The sequence below is a fragment of the Thunnus thynnus genome, chromosome 20 (assembly GCF_963924715.1).
Source record: "Thunnus thynnus chromosome 20, fThuThy2.1, whole genome shotgun sequence".
Lineage (NCBI taxonomy): Eukaryota > Metazoa > Chordata > Actinopteri > Scombriformes > Scombridae > Thunnus > Thunnus thynnus.
Genome location: NC_089536.1, coordinates 13414195 through 13436896, shown reverse-complemented (window position 1 = coordinate 13436896; position 22702 = coordinate 13414195). Strand labels below are relative to the sequence as shown.

The 22702-nt window shown below is 38.9% G+C and overlaps 1 protein-coding gene across 1 annotated transcript; it reads left to right on the top strand.

Moving 5' to 3' along the window:
• Positions 1-271: 271 nt before the first annotated feature.
• Positions 272-21815, top strand: LOC137172014 (integrin beta-3-like). The gene is made up of 15 exons (XM_067576262.1): positions 272-735; positions 1988-2073; positions 2891-3095; positions 3281-3533; positions 5934-6096; positions 6332-6493; positions 6599-6694; positions 7835-7924; positions 8511-8645; positions 10508-10952; positions 16678-16900; positions 16995-17095; positions 18083-18202; positions 20027-20193; positions 20930-21815. The coding sequence occupies exons 1-15, from the start codon at positions 663-665 to the stop codon at positions 20996-20998; spliced, it is 2388 nt and encodes a 795-aa protein (XP_067432363.1). The 5' UTR covers positions 272-662; the 3' UTR covers positions 20999-21815.
• The last annotated feature ends 887 nt before the right edge of the window (positions 21816-22702 follow it).

The following is a 22702-nucleotide window of genomic DNA, read 5'->3' as shown; positions in this document are numbered from 1 at the left end:
AAATATATAAGATATATCATGCAGCTCTCAGACCCACCAAGCAGAGATGCTGTAGTTTTGCTGGAATTCTGCGTCATTATAGGTAATGTCCACTAGTGGGCAGTGTACACTAAAGCAAACCTCACATAGATTTAATTACAGTGAGTGTTTATTTTATATTAAGTCCATCTGTTTACTTGAATAGTGCAGTTAAACGTATGAATTCTTAACTCAACCACTACAGCCTACGTTGTCTGAAAATGAGTTGAAAAATGGCATTTATGCTCAGTTTGTGTCTTTTTTTTTTCTTGTGATCAAATGTGCTTATTTATGTGTATTACACTACATGCTTATGCGATTACCACTACAAACAACAGACTTTTACTCACACCAGAGTACACAGCTGGTGCAAGACGTCACACGTTTGATGCTCAGACCTGCACTCCTCCAAACCCAAAGCTCAGGCTGGATGCTGCGCTCTTTCCCCGCCTACTACATGTAATGGTATAATAATGAGAGCTGCAGCTGGATGTTGGAGTTGGGGGTGGCTTTACGACATTTTGACTCTATTTGGAATTGTGTCAGTTGCAGTTGAAAACAGTTTTTTCTTCTCTTGAACTTGTAATTAACACCAGAGCTCCTTGGTCAGACAGGCTACGTCCTCACAGAGAGCCCGCACCAGGATGGGTGCTCTCCCGGCGCAAAGGATACTGTGGATGTGTGTTTTGATCTTCATAGGAATAACAGCAGTTTGCGGTGAGTTGTTTTGCCTTTGTCATGTGTTGCCTGTGTAGCTAATAATATTGTATATTGCAAGGGAAAACACATGAGGCACTTTGGGCAGTCTTGAGACAGGTTTTCATCTCTACTAAGAATTTAAAAGGCTCGAATTGCTTCAACCAGGATAAAATATACTTGACCTGGCAACATGCTCAGTCTGTTCAGGGTGTCACTGTTTTTTGTTTGGTTTTTTCTGTAATTGGACAATTTTTACTTGCTTTTTTCCCCTTGTATTTGAGGAATAATTCGGGAAGTTAGGACAGTGAGGGGATGCATCTTAATTAGTCTTAAAGGTTAGGTTCACAATTTTTCAAGTCTGTCTTCAAACAACAGTCAGGTGCCCAAATGAACATTGAAAAAAGTTTTACACACTGTGATCATCATGTTCATACTGGCCATTAAATGATCCTTTTCAAATGTGATGGGGGACAAAACCCGCAGCCCTCATTGTGTTAAAAATGTGCTTGATCTAAAGATATTATGATGAATCAACAGTTGGAGTTAGTTAAATCAGTTGGATATCTTCCAATGTTATTTTCTTTTTAGAATAAAAGTCCTTCTTTTTGTTTCCCCGGGCAGTGTTTCCCTGTTCAACTGCAGTGGAACAAAAACGGAGAATTTGGCACTAAAAAGACTGTAATTTTGAAAAATGACAAATGACAAATTTGGACAGCTGAAGCTTCATATTGGCTCCAAATGAAGTTTTAAATACATTTTTGCACAGAAGGAGGACTGTGGATTTTGGCCCCCATCACTTATATTGTAAGTGCATTATGAAGGGATCTTATAATGGTCTGTGTGAACAGGAGGAACGATTACAGCAAGGAAAACCTGTTTCAATATTCATTTCGGCACCTGACTGTTGTTTTAAGACAGACATTAAAGATTGTGAACCTATCCTTTAATATATCCAACAGCTGACAACTTCTCAGATCAGGTCAAGTTTTTTACTGGATTACTATGATATGTAATGCTTGTTTCATTATAACTGAACATAATGAGTAAAGAATCAATGTTGTTTTAATATTTTTTTAAATTATTTTTTTATTTAACCGCAAATCTGTTGAAGGGAGACTTTGCCAAAATGGCAGTGTAATAGGTATAGATGTCACAAAGTTACATAAAAACACATTAATTTACAACAATCACATCCAACGCAACAAAACAGGGTCTGAGTAATACCAGTGAGATCAAACATGACTATTTAATGAGTCCCCTTTGGTTCCAGGTTCAAACGTCTGCACCTCCAGAGGGGCCAGCACATGCAAGCAATGTCTGGCTGTGCACCCCAACTGTGCGTGGTGCTTCCAAGAGGTGCGTTCCTTTTCCACTTCACTTCCTTCAGGCAATGAGCTTTCTGCCGGGCTGGCTGGTGCAGGGTGGCACAGATCTTTTCATCAGCCAGCTATAATCTGCTTGAGAGGAATGTATGCAGATGTACAGTAGATTATTTTTTAGTGACAACCACTTATATGTGAAAATAAAAAGCACAAATTGTGTTTTTAAGTCAAATCTACACCCAAAATCTGAAATGTTTTGCTTTAGATTTATGAACAATCATGTCTCTCTTATAGCTGATCATTTTTTCAAGCTGCTTCAGTGACACTGAATGGGCCGTTAATTTGAGTCCTAGCATTTCTGCCACAGTGACTGAAATCAAGTGAGTGCATGGAGTGAACCATATTTTCTAATTTGAGCTAATGATGTTGTGAGTCCATAGACTCAGCCTCCCATCCAAGTGCAAAAATTTCTCAGGATGACATCAGCCTGATTACTCTGTTTTTTTGGCTGGAAGTTCTTCATGTTAAGCAGCAGTACTGGTTGAACAATGAGAAGGTGGCCAGATAGGGTGCACATTTTGATTTAAGGTGGAATTTGCCTTTAGGTCTACAGAGAGATGTTGGAGTGCTTCTTCATTCCAGGAGATTTATTTAATAGAAAACATAAAGTTCAGGGCCATTCTGGACTTTTTCAGCCTGAATGAATCCAATATGTCCTCCTGTCTCAACACAGCTTTATTACAGATGGGAATTCTACAAATAAGCAACAATTTGAGTAAATTTTTTGACAAATGTAAGTACTTCCCAATCACTGATAATGTTGCTGCAAACTGACTGCTTTTCTGCGTCAGGATTTCGGTCATGGGGTTGCTAGCTCGTCCCGTTGTGATCTGAAGAGTAACCTGGTGGCAGCGGGCTGTGCTCTGTCAGATCTGGAGTCTCCAACCAGCAAAATGCAGGTGATCGAGGATCGGCCCCTCAGCAACAAAGCAGCGGGGGCCACACAGGATGTCACCCAGATCAAGCCCCAGAAACTCCACATCACCCTCAGGCCAGGTGAGCTTCTCTATCTGCCTTTTAGATTAGTGAAAGAAGTTTCAAACATACTGAAGCAAAGAGAAATTATATTCTACTCTAGCAGGAAGTCACACAGGAAGACATGTCAGGTTGTTTGCTCTGCATTGTTTATTCCAGGCTAGGTCAACAGTATTTCCTGTGTCTTGTCTTATTCCATTTCCCAGATGATGCCAAGCAGTTCACAGTGAAAGTGCGTCAGGTTGAGGACTACCCTGTGGATCTCTACTACCTCATGGACCTCTCTTACTCCATGAATGATGACCTCTTCCGTCTGAGGACGCTGGGAAAGGGCCTGGCTGAGGCCATGAACCGCACCACCAGCAACCTGCGCATGGGCTTTGGCGCTTTTGTTGACAAGCCACTTTCACCTTACATGTACATCTCCCCCAAAGAGGCTGTGAAGAACCCTTGCTACAGGTAAAAGACATGTGAGAGGAGCTTCAAAAGTAGAAACAGTGAAACAGTAAAACCATCACAGTTGGTAAAAATGTGTTATTTCTTCTATCAGATGGTTTAAACATGCTCTACTCTTAAAGGGAAATTCCCTTGAAATTGTACAATACTACTCTATACAAGTAGATTCATATTTTAGTCTTATATGATTACATTCTTTTAGACATGTGACTTCAAAACATATTAAAAAACTGAACAAAAAAATTAGGACATTCTCAAAGAAATAGTCTGACATTTTGGGAAATACACTCATTCACTTTCCTGTAAGTCAACAGCCAGCTTAGCTTAGCTTAGCATAAAGACTCAAAGTAGGGGTAAACGTAATTAACCACAATTTGTTGTTTTTACACTTCAGTTTTTGTACAGATTAAACAAATTAGGTTTTACATGTTAATTAATGAGCTTTAGAGATACCAGTAGGCTGATTTTGTTATCTTTGGACAGAACCAGGCTAGATATTTCCAGTCTCCATTATGCTAATCTAAGCTAACTGTCTCCTGGCTCTATCTTTATTTGTAACAGACAGACATGAGAGCAATACTTAGCTTCTCATTAAATTGTTGGAAAATGAATAACTGTATTTCTCAAAATTTTGAACTATTAAGAAGTTGGTAACACTTAATGACAACAACAATATCAAGATTAGCTTCCTTAACCTTTTTCCATGTCCGTACACAAGACTGAATCCAGACTTCTTTGTAATGGAAAGTTTATTTTAGTGGCAGCATTCTTAGATTTAACAATGTTTAACATTCCTAGTACATGCCGAGTAGTGTCAATTTCAGTGGTTGTTTATGTCTGCATGTGGGAAGTAACTTCATTATACAGATGATGTAATTTTCTTGAGGACACTTTAAACACAGTGTTGCAAAGTAAAAATGCAAGCAGGCTCAGAGTCACAGCACTTGTTAAAGGCTTACGGTGACTCCTTATTGCTTGGTCAGCTGCTCTGAATCAACCACAGGTAATCTAGCCGGAGAGCAAGAGTGTCCCAAAGCGAGCTAATGTAAACCCAGCAGAAGGCTCCTCTGAGGTTGATTTGGTGGTTTAGGCTCCATCTGGGTCATTTATTCTCCCGCTTACACACAGTCTGCTGACTCCAGGAATGTTTGGATAAGAGATAAGACAAGTGGACGTTTTGAGTATAGTACTGTACAATACAGAGTGAAAGAGGAGTCTGCTAGCAGTGCACAAGAGCCTTTTTTTTACCCGAACCAAAGTGTTTGGGGAAAGCATTGTTCATAACAGTAAAATTTACTAAAGAACAGGTGAAGCAACTCTGAACTGTTTGACCATTTTTAGCCATGCTAGCAGCAGGTCTGTTAGTTGGTCCACTTTTGGATAGATTGCCTTGAAGGTTTGGACAGACATTAATGGTCCTTACACAATGAATCCTAATGACTTTAGCGATCCCCTGAAATTTCCCTCATACACCATCATGAGCTTGACATCTGTGGTTTGGGATGGATTGCAATGAAATTTGGTACAAACATTCTTGAGGAATTTTGCCCCTTAGCCTATATAGCCTAGTTGTACAAGTATATTCATATTTTGCTACGTTAAATGATCACATTATTCCTTTTAGAGATATTTCTTCAAAAGATATTGAAAAAATTTAGGACATTATTAAAGGAATAGTTTGACATTTACTTATTTGCTTCCTTGTCTGTCAAGCTACAGCCAGGAGATGGTTAGCTTAGCTTAGCATAAAGACCTGAAGCTGGGGTAATGTAAAACCACTTTTTACACCTTGGTTTTTGTACAGATTAACAAATGAGATATAACGTGTTAATTAGACAACTTTGGTGTTCCCATCACTTTATCTAGCACCATTATCAGGTCAAACATTTAATTTCTCAAAATTATTTGGTTCATGAGCATGTTGGCATGCTGATGTTAGCATTCAACTCAAAGTACAACCTCACAGAGCTGCTAACATGGCTGTACTCTTAATGTCGTCCCTAAATGTCATGTAAGAAAGTACGACCCAGTGAAATACAAAACTAGGAAAAGCTGTCATGTCAAGGTGTCACCCGGATTGTAACTTAAAAATGTATGCAGTCAAGTCTGGTAATTACAATTAATATGATACAAACAATATGTAATATCAACAAAACAAAACTGGACAATATTACAACTAAAATTATTTATGTAGCCTTGCAATGCATTTTTTTTATAATTTAAATATATTTTTAAACACATAAACCCAATTAACAAAACTGTATATTAACAGTATATTATCACTAATTAGACAGCTTTTGATCATTTGTGTCTGATGAAGATGTTCAGATGAATGCACAAGCTGACATCAGCTCTGTTGATCTCCGATATTGACTGATCAATTGATCTCTCTTTGATTGACAGCATAAACACCACCTGTCTGCCCCAGTTTGGCTACAAGCACGTTCTGTCTCTGACGGAGAAAGTGGGCCGCTTCACAGAGGAAGTGAAGAAGCAGATGGTGTCCAGGAACCGAGATGCCCCAGAGGGAGGCTTTGATGCCATCATCCAGGCTGCTGTGTGCAAGGTGGAGAGAGACAGACTGAATGTGCACACACACAATCGTTTTCTCCTCTGTCACACACATATAGACTCAAAAACATGACAGGATTTCAAAACAATACAAAAATATGTTATATGATTAGAGTTGAAGGTAATCAATAATGGCTTTGCTGCTGAGGTTTTGCTGATGTGTGTCAACTAGAGGCCGAACTACATTGTTTGACCTTCCCTTCATTATTTCATGGTTTGATGGGAACCAGGAGCAGATCGGCTGGCGCCCTGGTGCATCCCACCTCCTCATCTTCACCTCAGATGCAAAGACTCATGTAGCTTTAGATGGTCGCCTGGCTGGAATCGTGACGCCCAACGACGGACAGTGCCACCTCAACTCTGAGAACATGTACAGCATGTCGACTACCATGGTTAGTGTATAATTGTGTGTTTGGTTTTCAGAGGCGGTAAGAACGGAAAGATTTCAGTGTTTATGTGTGCAATTGCTAACCACACCATCCCGTTTTCCCCCACAGGATTATCCATCTCTAGCATTGATCACAGAGAAGATGTCGGAGAACAACATCAACCTCATCTTTGCTGTCACCAACCCTGTGGTTCCTCTGTACCAGGTCAGGAGCACTGCTGTTCATTCGGCATTTTATTTTTTGAGTTCAGTTCAAGACTTTCATGTACAACATACTGAATGTGCAGTCAAATTCTGCGGAGCCAAATAAAACAGAGACTAATGTTTCTGAAAAATGAAAATAAGTCAATTAAGCAAATGTTTTTAAACAGAAACTGAGAAGATGACAAATTACAGTCTGTAATCATCTCATCTTGAACATACAGTACGCTTTAAACCAAAGTCCTCCAAACCTCACTGGTTTTAAAACAGAGATTCTTGGATCCTGCACTGGAAGAATGGAAATTCAAAATTAATCAGGCTATTACACACTGTTTGGACACAGCAGCAAGATACAAACTCAGTTTTTCCCAAATTGGAAACAGTGTTGAAACCAACGTTTTACATGCGTATTCATAGGCATTAGAGAGAACGCAAACTGTCATTGTTCATAAAGAGGGAGGCATGAGTTCAAAGACGGGCACACTGCTCTCTGCTTCTTTTAGGGTGTTTTTGTCAATTATGCAACTGTTAACGTTTGGTACAACGGTCTCAACACCATGACACCAGTTCAACCAGTGTGACATTACTGGTTAGAGTAACAACCATGAACTTCCCTTTATTTTCTTGCTCTGTTTTTTTCCCAGCATTAACTGTCCTTTTTGTCTCAACTCAGGAAAAAGCGAAAAAGTTGTTGATATTTTCCAACAAAAAAGTTTAATAAAAAATTCTATCGATGCTATAAATTGCTGGAAAATGTAATGACACATTATTAAATCATCTCCACTGATTACATAATATGTAAAACATTTTAAGTGTCATAAAAATGTCATAATAAGAATTTAATAACTCATAAGAACGTAAAAATGAATTATCCTGTCATTACCGATTGTTATCATTTGACCATCAGCAAAAATGTTTTGAAGAAACAAATATTGACTTGGATGTTTACTCATTATATATCACAAACAGGTAGAACTTACTATATATTCACAAGCTTTTAAAGTATTTGGCAGTTTATGAGGGGTGTATTTTATATATATTTGTAACACATGATACATTATTGAACATAAATGGATCCTGTATTTTCCTTGACTTTGTAGGATGACAACAGTCTTCCAGTCTGTCTATCTTTCTGTCTTAACAGAACTACAGTGAGCTGATTCCTGGCACCACAGTAGGAACTCTGTCCAATGACTCAGGCAATGTTGTTCAGCTCATACTGAAGGCCTACGCTGTAAGTGTTAAACACACACACATACACACACACACACGCACACACACACACACACATACACGCACACACACCCTAGGCTAGACAGTGTTCCAGGGAATGACATACATTTGTTGACACACACCCACAGTGTCTGCGTCATACATACAGTCGAGCCAGAGTCTTACTAGAAATTCCACAGTGGCAGAGGTGTGCAGATGACCAAATGTGGGAGACTCCCTGCTTTGCTTGTTATTTATTCAAGTCTTATTATGCAGAGTGAATGAGCTGAAAATTTATACTATCATAAACCGTGGCTGTAACTTGAATGTGAACATGATGAATAAGTAGTAGGAAGCCTCAAGCACACAAATTGGGGAAAAAACAGACTTGAAATAGAACTACTTTGCATTTTCATAGTTTATTCTTTTGCAGTTAAGTGTACATATAAGTAAAGAATGGAAAAAAATGTCACCAACTTTGAAATTAGTTTTGAATTAGTAGGACTTGATCTCAGCTTGTGACTTGATTTGGCACACCCAAATCTGAAATCTTGATGCAAGTCTGTATTCTCATCTTTCCATGTGTTTTCTGCTCTTGATGTCATCAGAAAATTCGTTCCAAGGTGGAGCTGGAGCTGCAAGGCGTCCCGGAGGAGCTCTCTCTGTCCTTTAACGCCACCTGTTTGAATGGAGAGTTCATCCCTGGCCTCAAGTCCTGCTCTGGACTAAAGATCGGAGACACGGTCAGTCCAGCAAGACCTTTCCATAAGGGCCGCAAGGATAGTTTCACATTAATTCACATATTCACTACACATACAGATTACATACAGATAATCTAATACCAAAATCCAACATCAATTGTCAACATAGCAGAATCAATGAAAGCTTGATATAAATACTATAAGTACACTATACAAGTAGTATATAAAATACTAAATGTACTATGTAATACCTATAATGGTCCAAGGACACAAAGCCAGTAGTTTGATATACTTGAAACTTGCTGGGAAACAGTTGTATCACTATATGTTTACTAGTGTTAATAGTCTCATCCTCTGTGTATTGTCACAATTAGCAGTTACACAATAAGCAGTTACATTGCAAAAAGCATTCTTCTCAACACCTTTTCCATTTAGCCTCCAAGATGTATTTTCTTATGATAAGAAAAAAATCTTGATGAGATTCATTCTTTTGTTCTTAGTGTAGTTTCCACAGTTTCAGAAATTTTCTAGAAATTATGTCAATATCCTGCAACAAGACTGGATAAAGCAGACTGCTGCATGAAGTATTAAAAGAAGTACCTTGCAAGGCAGCTGGATTCGCGAGATCACAAGATCAAGCAAGAATCCATCTTGTCAGGCTTCAAGCTATGTGCTTGTGTCCGAACCACCACTGGTTCGGACCAATTAGTATCCTATGAGGATTCTCGCGTGATCTTGCAAATCCAGCTGCCACGCAAGGTAAGACAGTGATAGATAGTGATAGACAGATGGTTCATCCAGTCATTTACCAAGTATTTTTTGAAAGTGCCTGTCCTTTTCCAAACAGTTTCCATGGACAACCTCTCAGATGGTTCTCTGTAACACTGAAAGAATAAAACAGGATTTAAAATCCCCAAAGAAATTGGTGTTCATAAGAAAATAGGTTCAAATTTCATGCCTACTTTTGCACCTTCAGTCAATATGTATCTCTATGGATTAAAAATACCAAGGGACTAATGGTGGTCATGACTACTTGATTGCAAAAATAACATATCAGTTAGTTCCTTGTACTATTTTTCATTGTCTTTTTTGTCTCTTTCCATTTCCTCTCTTGCTGCTATCTACAGTATATCTTCAACGTGGGTTTTTCCCCGTTAGCTCATGGTGTCAAAGAGCAAATGGCAGAAAAAAGTATATCAATGCTGTCTCTGGCCTTGTCTTTCTTAGTTGATGTTTTCTTGTCTTTCTGTCCTTTTTCTATCAGCTCTGTTTCTTTCTTTAACAGAGCAATCTGTCTGCTTAAAGAGTTCCCTCCTCTTCCCCCTCTTTTGCATTTTTTCTTTATCGCAGCTTCTTTGGCTCTTTTCCTTGTTCTCTCCTCACTCCAGGTGACATTTTTTGGCCTCCACACATTTCTTTTTCTCTGCCTCAGCTCTTCTTATTTTCTCCATATATGGCTGTCTCTCCAGATGTAGTAACTGCCCTTTTTGGACATTTACCAGATTGGGATGTAATGCAGAATGAACAATTACTTTGACCGAATACATATGGAGACATTGCCTATGTCACGTCTTTAAGCTGTTTCTTGTTAAAGGAGCCTACAGTGAATAAACAATGCTGGAAATTTGAGCAGCTATTAAACGAACATTGAGTGAGTCATTTAAGTGTGGTTACATGTTATGTAATATACACCAGAGTCATACAGACACATTATTTCTGTACTAGCCACAAAACATTTGTCACATTACTGTATCTACACACATACACTTCACTATGTCTTGTGTGTATCTGATTTTGTAGAATTAGGATGCAGAATCTCTATGCCATGAAAAAACATTAAAACTAAATACTTCTTTCATCCAAAGTTTGACATGTTACAATGTCTCTTCCCTCCTCTCATCCAGGTCACTTTCAGTGTGGAGGCCAGAGCTCGTGGTTGCCCCAAACAGAAGAAGAAAACCTTCATCATCAAGCCTGTGGGCTTCAAGGACGCCCTCTCCATCACCGTCACCTTCGAGTGCGACTGCAAGTGCCAGACCAAAGCCCAGCCCAACAGCCCGAAGTGTAACCATGGCAACGGCACCTACGAGTGTGGCATCTGCTTGTGCCACCCAGGTCGCTTGGGACCACACTGTGAGTGTGCCGAGGGCGACTATAATCCCACAGAGCAGGACCGCTGCAGTGGACCAGCGGGCTCCGGAGGGCCCCAGTCTGCGATTTGCAGCGGCCGCGGGGACTGCGTGTGTGGCCAGTGTGTGTGCCACAGCAGTGACTTTGGCAAAGTCTGGGGCAAACTGTGTGAGTGTGATGACTTCAACTGCCTGCGCTACAAGGGGGAACTGTGCTCAGGTAAGATTGTCACTTTATGAGCTAAACTTACAAGGAGGCAGAATTTTTTGTCTTAAAATTAATTTACTTTAGCATCTTATGCTGTCAATTAGAAAATCAACTGACAATGATTTCAGTTATCAATTATTTAAGTTATTTATCAAGGAAAACAGGCTAACATTCACTGGTTACAGCTTCTAAAATGTGAGGATTTGCTGCCTCTCTGTGTGTTATATCTAAAATTCAATATCTGTGGGTTTTGGACTTTTTGCAAACATCATTGAGATTTGCTGAAATTCATTTTTTTAATCTTTTATGGACCAAATATTTGGCATGTTATTAGAAAAAAAGAATGCAGGCTAACAAATAAACCACTCTTAACACTAATCTTAAATTGCAACCTTATAAATGAGTATTAAAACATGACACTTTCCTTGCCATGTATAAGAAATAAATAAAATACAGAAGAAGAAGAAGGCCACTTCAGGCAATGATGTGGCACTGATGGCCTTCTTCTGGCCCGAACAAAATGGATGTGAGCCTGAAATGGCCCACATGTAAAATAGCAAATACAGCCAAAGTATCCCGAATCAGATGTGGGCCTTTTTTAGTAAAGATGCGGTATTTGTATTCTGGATGTGGGGGCCAGTTCTGGTTTATCTGGTTTGTTCTTGGTTGACATACGGCTTGCATGTGGCCCAGATCTGAGAAACAGGGGTGGACCGCCCAAGTGCCATCATTCTACGCGGTATGTGGGCCGGATGAAAGTGCCAAAAGAGTTGGGTGTGGGCCGGATCTGGGCCAGATCTTGCCTGGTGGAGCCAGGCAAAAAGCTGTTGTAAATTTTGCTGTAGTACTGTTAATATGTCACTTTATTAAGTTTTAATATTTTTTCAGGCAAGAAAGTAACCATTTAGATTGCCAATATGGGGTCAGTTTTTCCAAACCGCCAATGTTTTCGGAGATATGAGGAGAAGCTGATGACCGACCGATCGACATGCATCGTCATCCCGGGGCAGAGTCAGACTGGCCATCAGGAGTGGGGGCTGGTCACTATGTGGGCCACTTGAGCAGCCCATTATACAAAACAAGAGCCTCTTATGTCTTCTCGCCCCTTGATGTCACCAAACATTTAACCTCTTGCTAAGACAGGCTTCTTAACTTTGTTTGGAAAAAACAAGGAAAACAAGGAAGTTATGTCTCTAACAGAGGAAGGTCTTAACATTTTGGACTCTTCCTCATTCAATCATACTATAAAAATTGACTGGGTCAAAAGATTTCTAAAAGATTCAGATAGCATTTCTGTTTAAAAAAGTAGGTGGTCTTAATTGTTTATTAATGTGCCTTTATGCTGTCAGTAAACTTCCTATCGTCATTTGTTGAAAATTGGTTTAACAACAACAACATTTTGCTTGTAAAACAGCTGTTTAACTGTGAAGGGCTTCTGTATTCATATGAAGATTTTATAGAGGAATATAGTGTTCCTGTCTCCCAAAGTGAGTAATTAATGCACTGTCAACAGGCATTATATGCCCATCACGTTGCTTATCACATATATTCCTAATATAGAAGACAAATGCTATTTTTGTAATTATATGGTGGAAACGCTAGAACATGTGTTTATTCAGTGTGTACATGTGACAATGTTTAGGGATGATTTTCAGTTGGATCTAAAATATATTTCAGTAAGGAAATTTTCTAAAAAAACATGGTTTGTTATTAACAATCCTAATTTCTCCAGCAATGAATAATATGTCAATAATTTTTTTTTACATTTATAGAATGAAATTCTTGAAGAAGTTACCATTTTATATTACATTTAAACAAACAGATCTAAGTATATATCTCCCAACATTTCATACACAGTCCAGCCATATACTAGGTTTTGAGCTAGTCTTGTTTAAGAAAAAATGCTGGAACAAATGCTTTTGTGTTGTGTTCTGTGATAGTAAACTTAATATGTTTGGGTTGTGGACCATGGGTTGGGACAAAACAAGACATTTTAGGTTACATCTTGGGCTTTGGAACATTTTTTACCATATTCTGACATTTTATATAGACTAAACGACTAATCGTTTAATTGAGAAAATAATCAACAGATTAATGGATCATTTTTTACAGCCGTACTGTACATACAGCTTATTAAAGTGTGATGTGGAAACCTTAAACCTCCAGTGCACTTACACAGAGAATTGACTTTACAATGAAGCAGGAGACATCGTGTGTCAAGTAGTCAGGAGCAGTACTAGTATGACACTGAAGTAGGAGACTGAAAGTAGAGAGGAGGTTAAAATGGCCCACAGATTGTCCTATCATCATGTCCATTATGTGTGTTTCTGGTAGAGAATGTGTGTACCTTTTTAGTCAGTGCAGGCAGTCCTCTTCACCACACTGACTTGCCACTCACCTCATCTGGGAAGAATTACATACAATAACAACTCCTTTCTGCCCAGGACATGGGCTCCATTCACAATAAACATATGGTGCGGTGCGTGTATCGTGTGTGTGTGTAAGCTCAGGTTGTGTGTTTGTATCAGCCAGGCCAAGCTTTTGTACCACCTAGTTCAACAGGATTCATGAACAAAGATAAAGCTTTTGCAGGTTTGACGGTAGCTTTCTCTGGTCAGAGGGGACTCTCACCTTCCTGAAAGTTTCTCCATCGCAGTCAGGATTTCTAAACAGTGGGAATGAGTTTGTGTTTGGTAATTGTTGAGAGCTTTAACTACTCATCTTCTCATGTTTTAAGGAGACAGTATGTCATCAAGTCAAAGCACATGTTGATGTTAGCCAGATGATGTTTATAATTGATATCTGTTCTATGAGTGACTTTTTACTGTGGGATTAGCCGTGTACAGTAGCTGTTAGACAATACATACAGTAACCTGTCAGTCTTTTTCTGTTAGCAGTTCACTTGCTTTAAGCACAGGCAGTTTTTATATATTTTCTTGCAAGAAATCCATAAAAATAAGCTTACCATTGAATAGACTTTTGAAACATTAAGATTTGACTCGCTGGCATTTTGTTTTTCATCCCTGAGCCCATTTAATACCTGACAGTTGGTTTTGGAAATGAACTGGTTCAAAAAATCTTGGTTCATGACTCGTAAAGGAATAGTTTGACATTTAGAAAAAAATAAATCATTATTATCATTAAAATTACTCATATTCTTGCTGAGAGTTATACTAGAAAAACAATACTATTCTCATGTCTGTACATTAAGTATGGAGCTAGAGCCAAGAGGTGATTAGCTTAGTTTAGCATAAAGACTGAAAGCAGGGAGAAAAAGCTAGCCTGGCTCTGTCCAAAGATCTAAAATACACCTGTTAACACCTCTAAAGCTCACATATGAACACGTAGTATCTTGTTTGTTTAATGTTTACACAAACAGTTTTGGAGAAAGGTAAGCTAGCTATTTCCCCCCTCCTTTATGCTAAGCTAAGCTAATCACCTTCCGACTCTAGCTCTGTGCTTAACACGCAGTCATGAGAGTGGTATTGATCTTCTCATCTAACTCTCGAAATGTCAGACTACTCCTGTAAATACAGTATATGGCAAGACTAAAATCTCAGAGACAGGAAACACAAAGAAAGAATTACAAGAAAATGACAAAATTGCCCCCATAAAATGCTATGAACAGGGAACATGTAACCAAAATTAACAGGCCTTTATTACAACTACTTTACTTAATCAAGACAATTCCTCTTAGTTACTGATTAGTAGTTAAATGCATGAACTGGTATTGCTGAAGGGATATTTTAATCGAACGCTGCTAATTGCATAACACTGCTGCTTTCCTGCCTCATACTTCATTGTCAGACCTCACATATATCTCTCAACTCACTCATATATCTGCTGCACTCAGACAGAAATGTTTTGCTGTATTCCCCAAAGCCCATAGATTAACATGAAAATACCTTTGTGCTTACTCATTGGCTGGTGTGGTGTTAGGCTAAAAATAAACCCATGTTTGGTCAGAAAAGGGCCAAGTGGGGGTGTATTGGAAATGTTCTGAGTATGTGTGTGTAAAACATGGTCTGCTTGTTTTGTAATACCTTATTCAGAGCAAGAGCCATTCTTCTTCCCCCGCAGAATGGTCTAATTAAAAGCCAGTGGTTCTGTGGTCAAGTGGTAAGGACAGTTTGTTCATAGATCATCTTTTATCCAGTCACACTGCTCCAAGTGGTTTCCTGTATTATTATTTATCTGGGCATTGTGTTGTGGTGATAGGCTGCAATGTTTTCTGCATTGTCACTCTCTTATTGGCATGCACACACATACACCGTGCACAAATTCACTCAGACACACTCTGAATCATGCAGACAAAAATAAAAGCCCCCTAGACACCACGGGAACACAATGAAATAGGTTTTAGATTTCCAACAGTTGCAGAAATATGACTTACTATTTCTGCTTTCCAGTGTTTGGGAATAAAAGCCAAAACCTCCATACTTACAAAGCTGAGAAATGTTTTAGCAACCATAATTTGTCATATTGAAAAATGATGGTTGTAACACTTGGAATGAATGTGAATACATTTGATGAAAACCTTGTGTCCTGTGATGCTAGCTTTTTATGAACTGGAAGAAATAGCCTTGCAAGGTCAGTGTGGACTTTTATACAGAGAGTACAACATAGGCTTGTGGTAAATTCACTCATTTAAAACGCTCAAGAAGCAACGGCCAGTCATCACAAAGTCATACTGAGCAGCCAAACATTGTTCAAATTCGCCACAGAGTTTCCAAAATTTCTTAAGACAAAATTTATCAGGCTGAATTTTGGGAAATGTGTATAAAATAGTGGACAAGACATTTCCGTTTGATGGAACTGTGCAGCCATAAAAACAGAGAGTCTTGATGCTGAATATTTCCATTTAAACATTGTATAGCTTCAATGAAGAGCTGGAACAAGCTGATACTAAATATACTGCATATGATACTGTCAGATCAAGTGGAATAAGATGATTTTAAGACCCTTAAAGACACTTAAAGGAGAAATAAAAAGGAATAACAGTCTGTTGAAGAGTTAACTGATCATTTTACTAAAAATATGAGCTAATATTAGCTCATTGTTTAAAACAAATGATGCACAGCCATTGAAATTACAATCAATTCTACCACTAAGTACTCTCACCTATGTACCTTACTCTTTCTCAATTCCCACCACTCCCTCATTTTCACGCAGGATTTCTCTTGGTCACATTGTCCTCCTCCCCTTTCTTGTTTTTTTGCTTCCTCTTTCACTTTACCACCCTTCCTTCTTCGGAAATAGAAGTTATAGCAGTGTATAAAACAGCAGTAAACAGCTATATCAGTGGCTTTGCTGAAGAGCATTCATATTAGGGCTAACACATTAAACTTTTCAAATCCACAGTTGTAGTAGTAGTGTGTTGTACTATCAAACAATTTTCAAACCACTGTGTCTAAGGATAACAAATATATCAGGATGAACAGTGTGTAAATCTGCACATAATATTCTATAAGACATTTCAAATTTTTAATCCAGCCTTAAACAATGACATCTTCAATTTGAATATTTTACTCAAACTCTGATATATTTCAGTGTAGCACTGGCACAAGTAGACAGCAAATATCAGCATATATGATGTGCAGAAAACCCTCGTAACAGAACATCAAAGTGGGTATTAGGAAAATTAGGGTTCAAATTATTGGAATGGCATGGTTGGAATTTTAACCCTCTATGCTATCCTTTTTCTCTCCTCCTCTATCCTTTCTTGCTTCCCTCCCAGGCCATGGTGTCTGTAACTGTGGCTTCTGCCAGTGTGCACCAGACTGGCAGGGTGAGAACTGTAACTGCTCCAGACGTACTGACACCTGTATGTCCAACCTGGGTCTACTCTGCAGTGGCAGGGGCCAGTGTGTGTGCGGGGCCTGTGAGTGCACCCAGCCCGGTGCCTACGGGGCCACGTGTGACAAGTGCCCCACCTGTCCTGATGCCTGCACTATGAAGAAGTGAGTCTGCACACAGACGCATATACACACAGGCTTGTCGGGAAAGCTGCTTGAAATGAACTGATGGCCTGATTGATGTCTTTTCTCCTGGCAGGGAGTGTGTGGAGTGTAAGCACTTCAAGAGAGGCAAGCTGTTTGTGGACAACACCTGCTCTCGTATCTGCAAGGATGAGATTGAGCTTGTGGATGAATTAGGTGAGACACCCAGCTGACCAAAGATATACAGTACTAGTCAAAAGTTTGGACACACCTTCCCATTCATTTGAATGAGAAAGTGTGTCCAAACCTTTAACTGGTACTGTATAGTTGTCACACACCTCAAAGGCCTCTTAAATATGAACAAAAACTCTTACATTGAGAATTTTGCACTTATAAAATTCCAAAAAATAGCTCTGTAATCTTCACAGCAAACTTCCAGAGAATTGCAAAGCCCTGTTCACATCTGGTGATGGAGGCAGATAAGAAACCTGTGTTGGACATTTTCTCAGTAGTTATTAAAGACAGAGCAAAACAGAGCTAAAAAAAAAAGGCTACTGTTCGACTTACATTCATCAGGGGGGCAGAAACACGACTCTAAATGTATGTCAATGTTGTTCTTTGTCTACTGGAAGTGTAAATAAGCACCTTTTTGCTAACATGTTCACTTCTAAGGTGATAATATGTCAATGTTGTGTTTACAGTTTGTTGTGCTGCCTCCAAGTGGCCCAAAAATCAATTAAAGTTGCTTTAAAGTTTTAGAAATACTGTATTCTTCATGACCAAAAAAGATATGTTTAAATGTGTGTTGTGGAGTTTACATTTTGTGTTACTCGTTGAAACACATGGTGTATCCTTGATACCTTGAACCACGTTGAATGCATGTCCTTCCACATAAAACATTTGCCAAAGCAGATTTTTTTGATCATTTTAAATTCTGCATTTACTGTACAAGTAACTTGCTTGTTGTCTTCTTCTTCACTGCCTTTGTTGGCACATCGCTGCATTTGTAGATCAGTGGGATAGTGTGAAACCATCTGCAGGAATGTGTATTATGTAACCTGCATGAATAAATCTAGTCATGAGAGCAAACAAAGGAGGGACCCACCCATAAAAACAATATCTCCACAACGCTACTAGTGGTCAAAAAACTCCATTATGCTTTGACTAACTGATGTACAATTTTCCTTTTGCTCCTCCATCCAGTGCTTCATGATACAAATGCTGTGAACTGCACTTACAAGGATGAGGATGACTGTGTGGAGCGTTTCCAGTACTATGAGGACGCTAGTGGCAAGTCCATCTTGTATGTCGTCAAAGAGCCAGGTAAGATATGCTGCGTGAACCATGTCACCAAAACAAACATTGAATTATAGTAACAGTGGTTCAGATTATATGATGGAAGCCAAAGTCACAGATAAAATTCATCACCACAAAAGCATCATGATGCAACCTATATTTGTTTTTTAGTATATTAGTATCTAGAAATATATATCCTAGCAAATCTCCTCACCTTGCTAAGTCAGCGTGCTTTTTCTTCACTCAAGCAGTTGTCACTTCCCTGCTGCATGCCCTTCATCTGCTTGTTAAATGGCCAAACAGAGAGAGTGCGGGGCAGTAAAACAGCCTTTTAATGACCACCAGTGCCCGCAGAGAACGTCTGTCCCGTGGGTCTGCCTTTAATGAATGCGTGTGTTTAATTAAGACACAACTGGGTAGCAGAAAAGTACACCAAAATTTGCCTTGAACACAGTGCACCCCGCCGTGTCAAAGAGGGTCGTAAACAGCTGCCCAGCTCCTTGAGGAACCTGCTGACTCTACATATCCTCAAGAGGAAAGCAGCAGAAGGAGAGAGAGGAAACTAAGTAAGCAAAAGAAAGGGATAGAGAACATTTTAAAAAGAAAACATGAAGCTGTATACAAAGGAGAAAGACACAGGAGGGGAAGATGGAAAACAATCAGAGGAGGACTAAGCATGTTCTCATTTAGAAGTTAATAAATAATGTGGCAGATATAATCTTGTAGCACCAACGTGACATGATTTGTATGTAAGCAGTAATGGTATAGAGATCAAAAGGGTCAGTTGAAAAGCAGGAAACAGAGCAAAGTAAGAAAGAGGGAGAGAGGAAGGAGTGAAGCTTTGATGTTGCCTGTAAAAGTTCACCCTGGTTGCCCCACTAAGTTACCCAACACTTAGCTATCCATACACCCATGTACATAGAAGCACGTATAATCAAATGGTTAGATATACAAGTGTAAAGGTAAGGCATTTTTGCCAGCAATGAACAAAATGAACTGTTGCCAGACTTCAGTTAATGCTCCCAGTGACCATGAACACAAATCTCACCCTAGAAAAGTGTAGCATCGGCACTGAAAATGGGGTTTCAAATGTTATTTACACAACTGTTGAGATGATGATGTGACCGGTTTTCTCCTGAAACTCCTGAATTTGTGAACAACTATTTAAATTAGATGTTGTCGGAATAAAATGAAGGATGACTCTGCGACTACAGTACTCTCGCTCAAGTTTATGCAGAATTTTAATCGGTGGATGTAATTTTGGAGAACATCAACGTATTTGGGAATAGCTAATGATGGGAAAAAAATGACCAAGGAATGCACAAAAAGCAATGTGTTTTTCCAGTCTGGTGTGGGAAGGATACATGTTAGTGACTTTTTGAAAGAGAGGACTGTCAGTCATGTGCTGTACAGCCTAATGAAACTATGCAAATCAAATTCCTACTGTGTCTTGCCAGACCACAATGAGGGAAAGATGATTTGTGGCTTGGTTATAATAGGTTACTATTTTCCACTTCAGCCCATCCTCCTCTGAGCTTTTTGGTATTTAACAGCCCCATTATCCCATATCTGCCCTTGTTCTCTTGCATCACTTCATAAATCTGATAGCCCTAAAAAAGCACCTGTCATTTATTCTAGATGGAACCACACCACCTTGGCTTCCTCAAGCACACTCTTGAATCTGAAAAGTAAAAGCTTTTAGCAGAAGAAACATCAAATTCATGTGCGTAAAGGAAGCAACAGAGAGGAAACAGCATTATGAAATCAGACTTCCTCTGGCCTGGCCTTGGGCTTATCTTCTCCTGTTTGTCCACTTTCCTCATACCTTTATCTCTCCATGCTTCCATCCAGACTGCCCCAAGGGTCCAGACATTTTGGTGGTGCTTCTGTCAGTGGCAGGAGCCATCTTGTTTCTAGGCTTGGCGGCTCTGCTTATCTGGAAGCTGCTCGTTACCATCCACGACAGACGGGAGTTCGCCAAATTTGAGGAAGAACGCGCTCGTGCCAAGTGGGACACGGTGAGTGACTTCAGCATGAGGCGGCAAATGCGTGTAAATACTCTGATGTGCTGTACTTGGAAACTAGGAATGTGGTGTTTGTTCAATACCAAGATCAAGGTAGTTATCTTTCAGTTAGATTGAAGTAAAAAAAAATCCATGCCCCTTTATTTTCTAACCAGTTGTAATAACAATTCCTCCTTTTTTGGACTCTTTGAAACACACAAACATGCCTGCACTTTCATACACACAAAAGGCCACACAGGCAGTCTCTCTCTCTTGTTTTCTGAAGATGTTTTCTATTATTTTTGTGGCCTGCTGTTACTCCCAGCTGAACAAAAGGCAGTCAGCGGAAGGGCTGGGTTTAAATTTGCTAACGCTAATTAGCCTTCACTGGTAATAGGCCTCTTTGTGGCCTCAAAAACACCCAAATCTCAAAGGACTGAAACCACAAAGAATCATAGTAGTTTTAAGATGCTCAGTGAGTAACGGAAGTGAGAACATGAGCCACACATTTATATTTATCTGAACTACAAGGCCAGATACCACAAAGAATGACATCATGTGCATAATGAGATGGAGAGATTAGATGACATGTTATTTTAATTTCAAATACATGTTTTCCAAATTACCTTTTTAGGTTTTCCCTGCAGGTTTTCTCTCCTCTTGAATCACAGTCAGAAAAGCATTTCTTATTTATTCTCTGTCTGTCAAACTCGCCTAAACTCACGTCTCTTCGTGTGTATTTGACTCACAGGGACACAATCCTCTCTACAAAGGAGCCACTTCCACCTTCACAAACATCACGTACAGAGGAAAAGACTGATGCTACTGAACAAGGATGAAGAATGAAGGATGAAATAGACTTTTACTGTCCTTTGTGGGAAGGCACAGAATCATGTGCAGGTCTCTACTGTCACAAGACAATAAATGATAATTAATTATTATTTTTGTAAATATGTAGAAATGATTCTGAGGACATATTTTATCAGGGATTTGTCATAAACACCCATTCATACTACACTGAGACATATGATATTGTTTTGATTTTGTGTGAATGACTAAGAACTGTTGTGTTGGCAAAAATAAAGGTTTAGTACACCCAAATCACAAAACAGCATATTTACATACTTACCCTTGCTGTGTATATACTTTTTATTTTATTTGCCCCTGTTTTGCATATCTCTGAAGTCACCATAATCCCGAATTGGGGGCTAATGGAACCTAATTTGCTCAAACCATCCAAAAATTACATGTGAAATGGTGGGAAAATGATGGATGGTGGAAAATAGCATCAAAAGAAAACTATTGGCTGCAAGATCTGCGGATTAATAAATCTTTCCTTGGCAAAATAAAACAAAAACTATATCCACATGACTGGAGGCACTGGGGCCAAGTGGGAAAAAATGACAAAAAAGTGATTTGGGATAACTTATCTTTGAGGTTAGAAGAAGAACTGAAGGGCAAATAATCGTATGCAGAATGTACATCATTTCCTGATTACAGTGTTGGGATTTCCTGTTCGCAGTACTCAGTAAGACTATGGTCAGATAAACTGTCCTAAATGTAGTGATATTCTACAGAAAGGATGTGGTTTGGAGTAAAAACTGTTAATTCACTGAAACCCGGTGTAGCTTCTTGTGTGGAGAAAGATAAGTGTTTTCCGTTGTGTACAGTGTTACTGATAGTATGTTATAACTAAAATATGTAGACATATTTCATTCTTTCTGTCTGATGAGGTTAACTTTACAGCCACATAAGGTCCAGGTTTGAGATGTGAAAGACAATGGCTGGGCCAAAACATAATTTAAAATGAATAAGTAGCTGATTACAAATTAATGACATATTATTTTTAGATACATTAAGCAAATGTGACACTATTCTAAAAAAAGTCAAATTTTGAAAAGAACCTCTTAATGACTGCCAGGTTTTTAAATTTACGACAGTGACCAATTTCTGCTCCTTTTCCTTCCTTCCTTTCAATTTTTTAAAATGCCTTTAAATGCCTTTAATTAGCTCTTTATAAAACCCTCTCAATATTTGATTATATATTAGGCTATTTTGCAGTCTGTTAGTGCCAATCAGCCCACTTGGGATGCACATCACTCAACATGAAGGGCTACTGTAATTAATGCATGAGCTTTAATGGCAACCAGGATTTTCTAATTAATGACTAAATTTAATTAGTATTAGTAATCTCATGCACAGATTACATTACAGAAGACTGAGATAGAAAATCAATACTTGTTTAAAATGATTTCTATTCTGAATAAATGATTGTGCTGTTGTGCCAAGACTGTCACAGGAGTGTGCAGGGCTCTTTGTCAGCAATGCACTGCTTCCATCTCCTGGACTTAAACTGCAAGTATACCATGAAGTAGTTCATCTGTCCAAAAGAATGACACCAAGTACACAAGATGAACTATCTCAGATGACTTATTTATTGTACATGGATCAGTAAGTTCAGAAGATTAAAGCAGTGCATTACTGACAAAAAGCCTTGCACACTCACAAAGCAATTAAATTATCA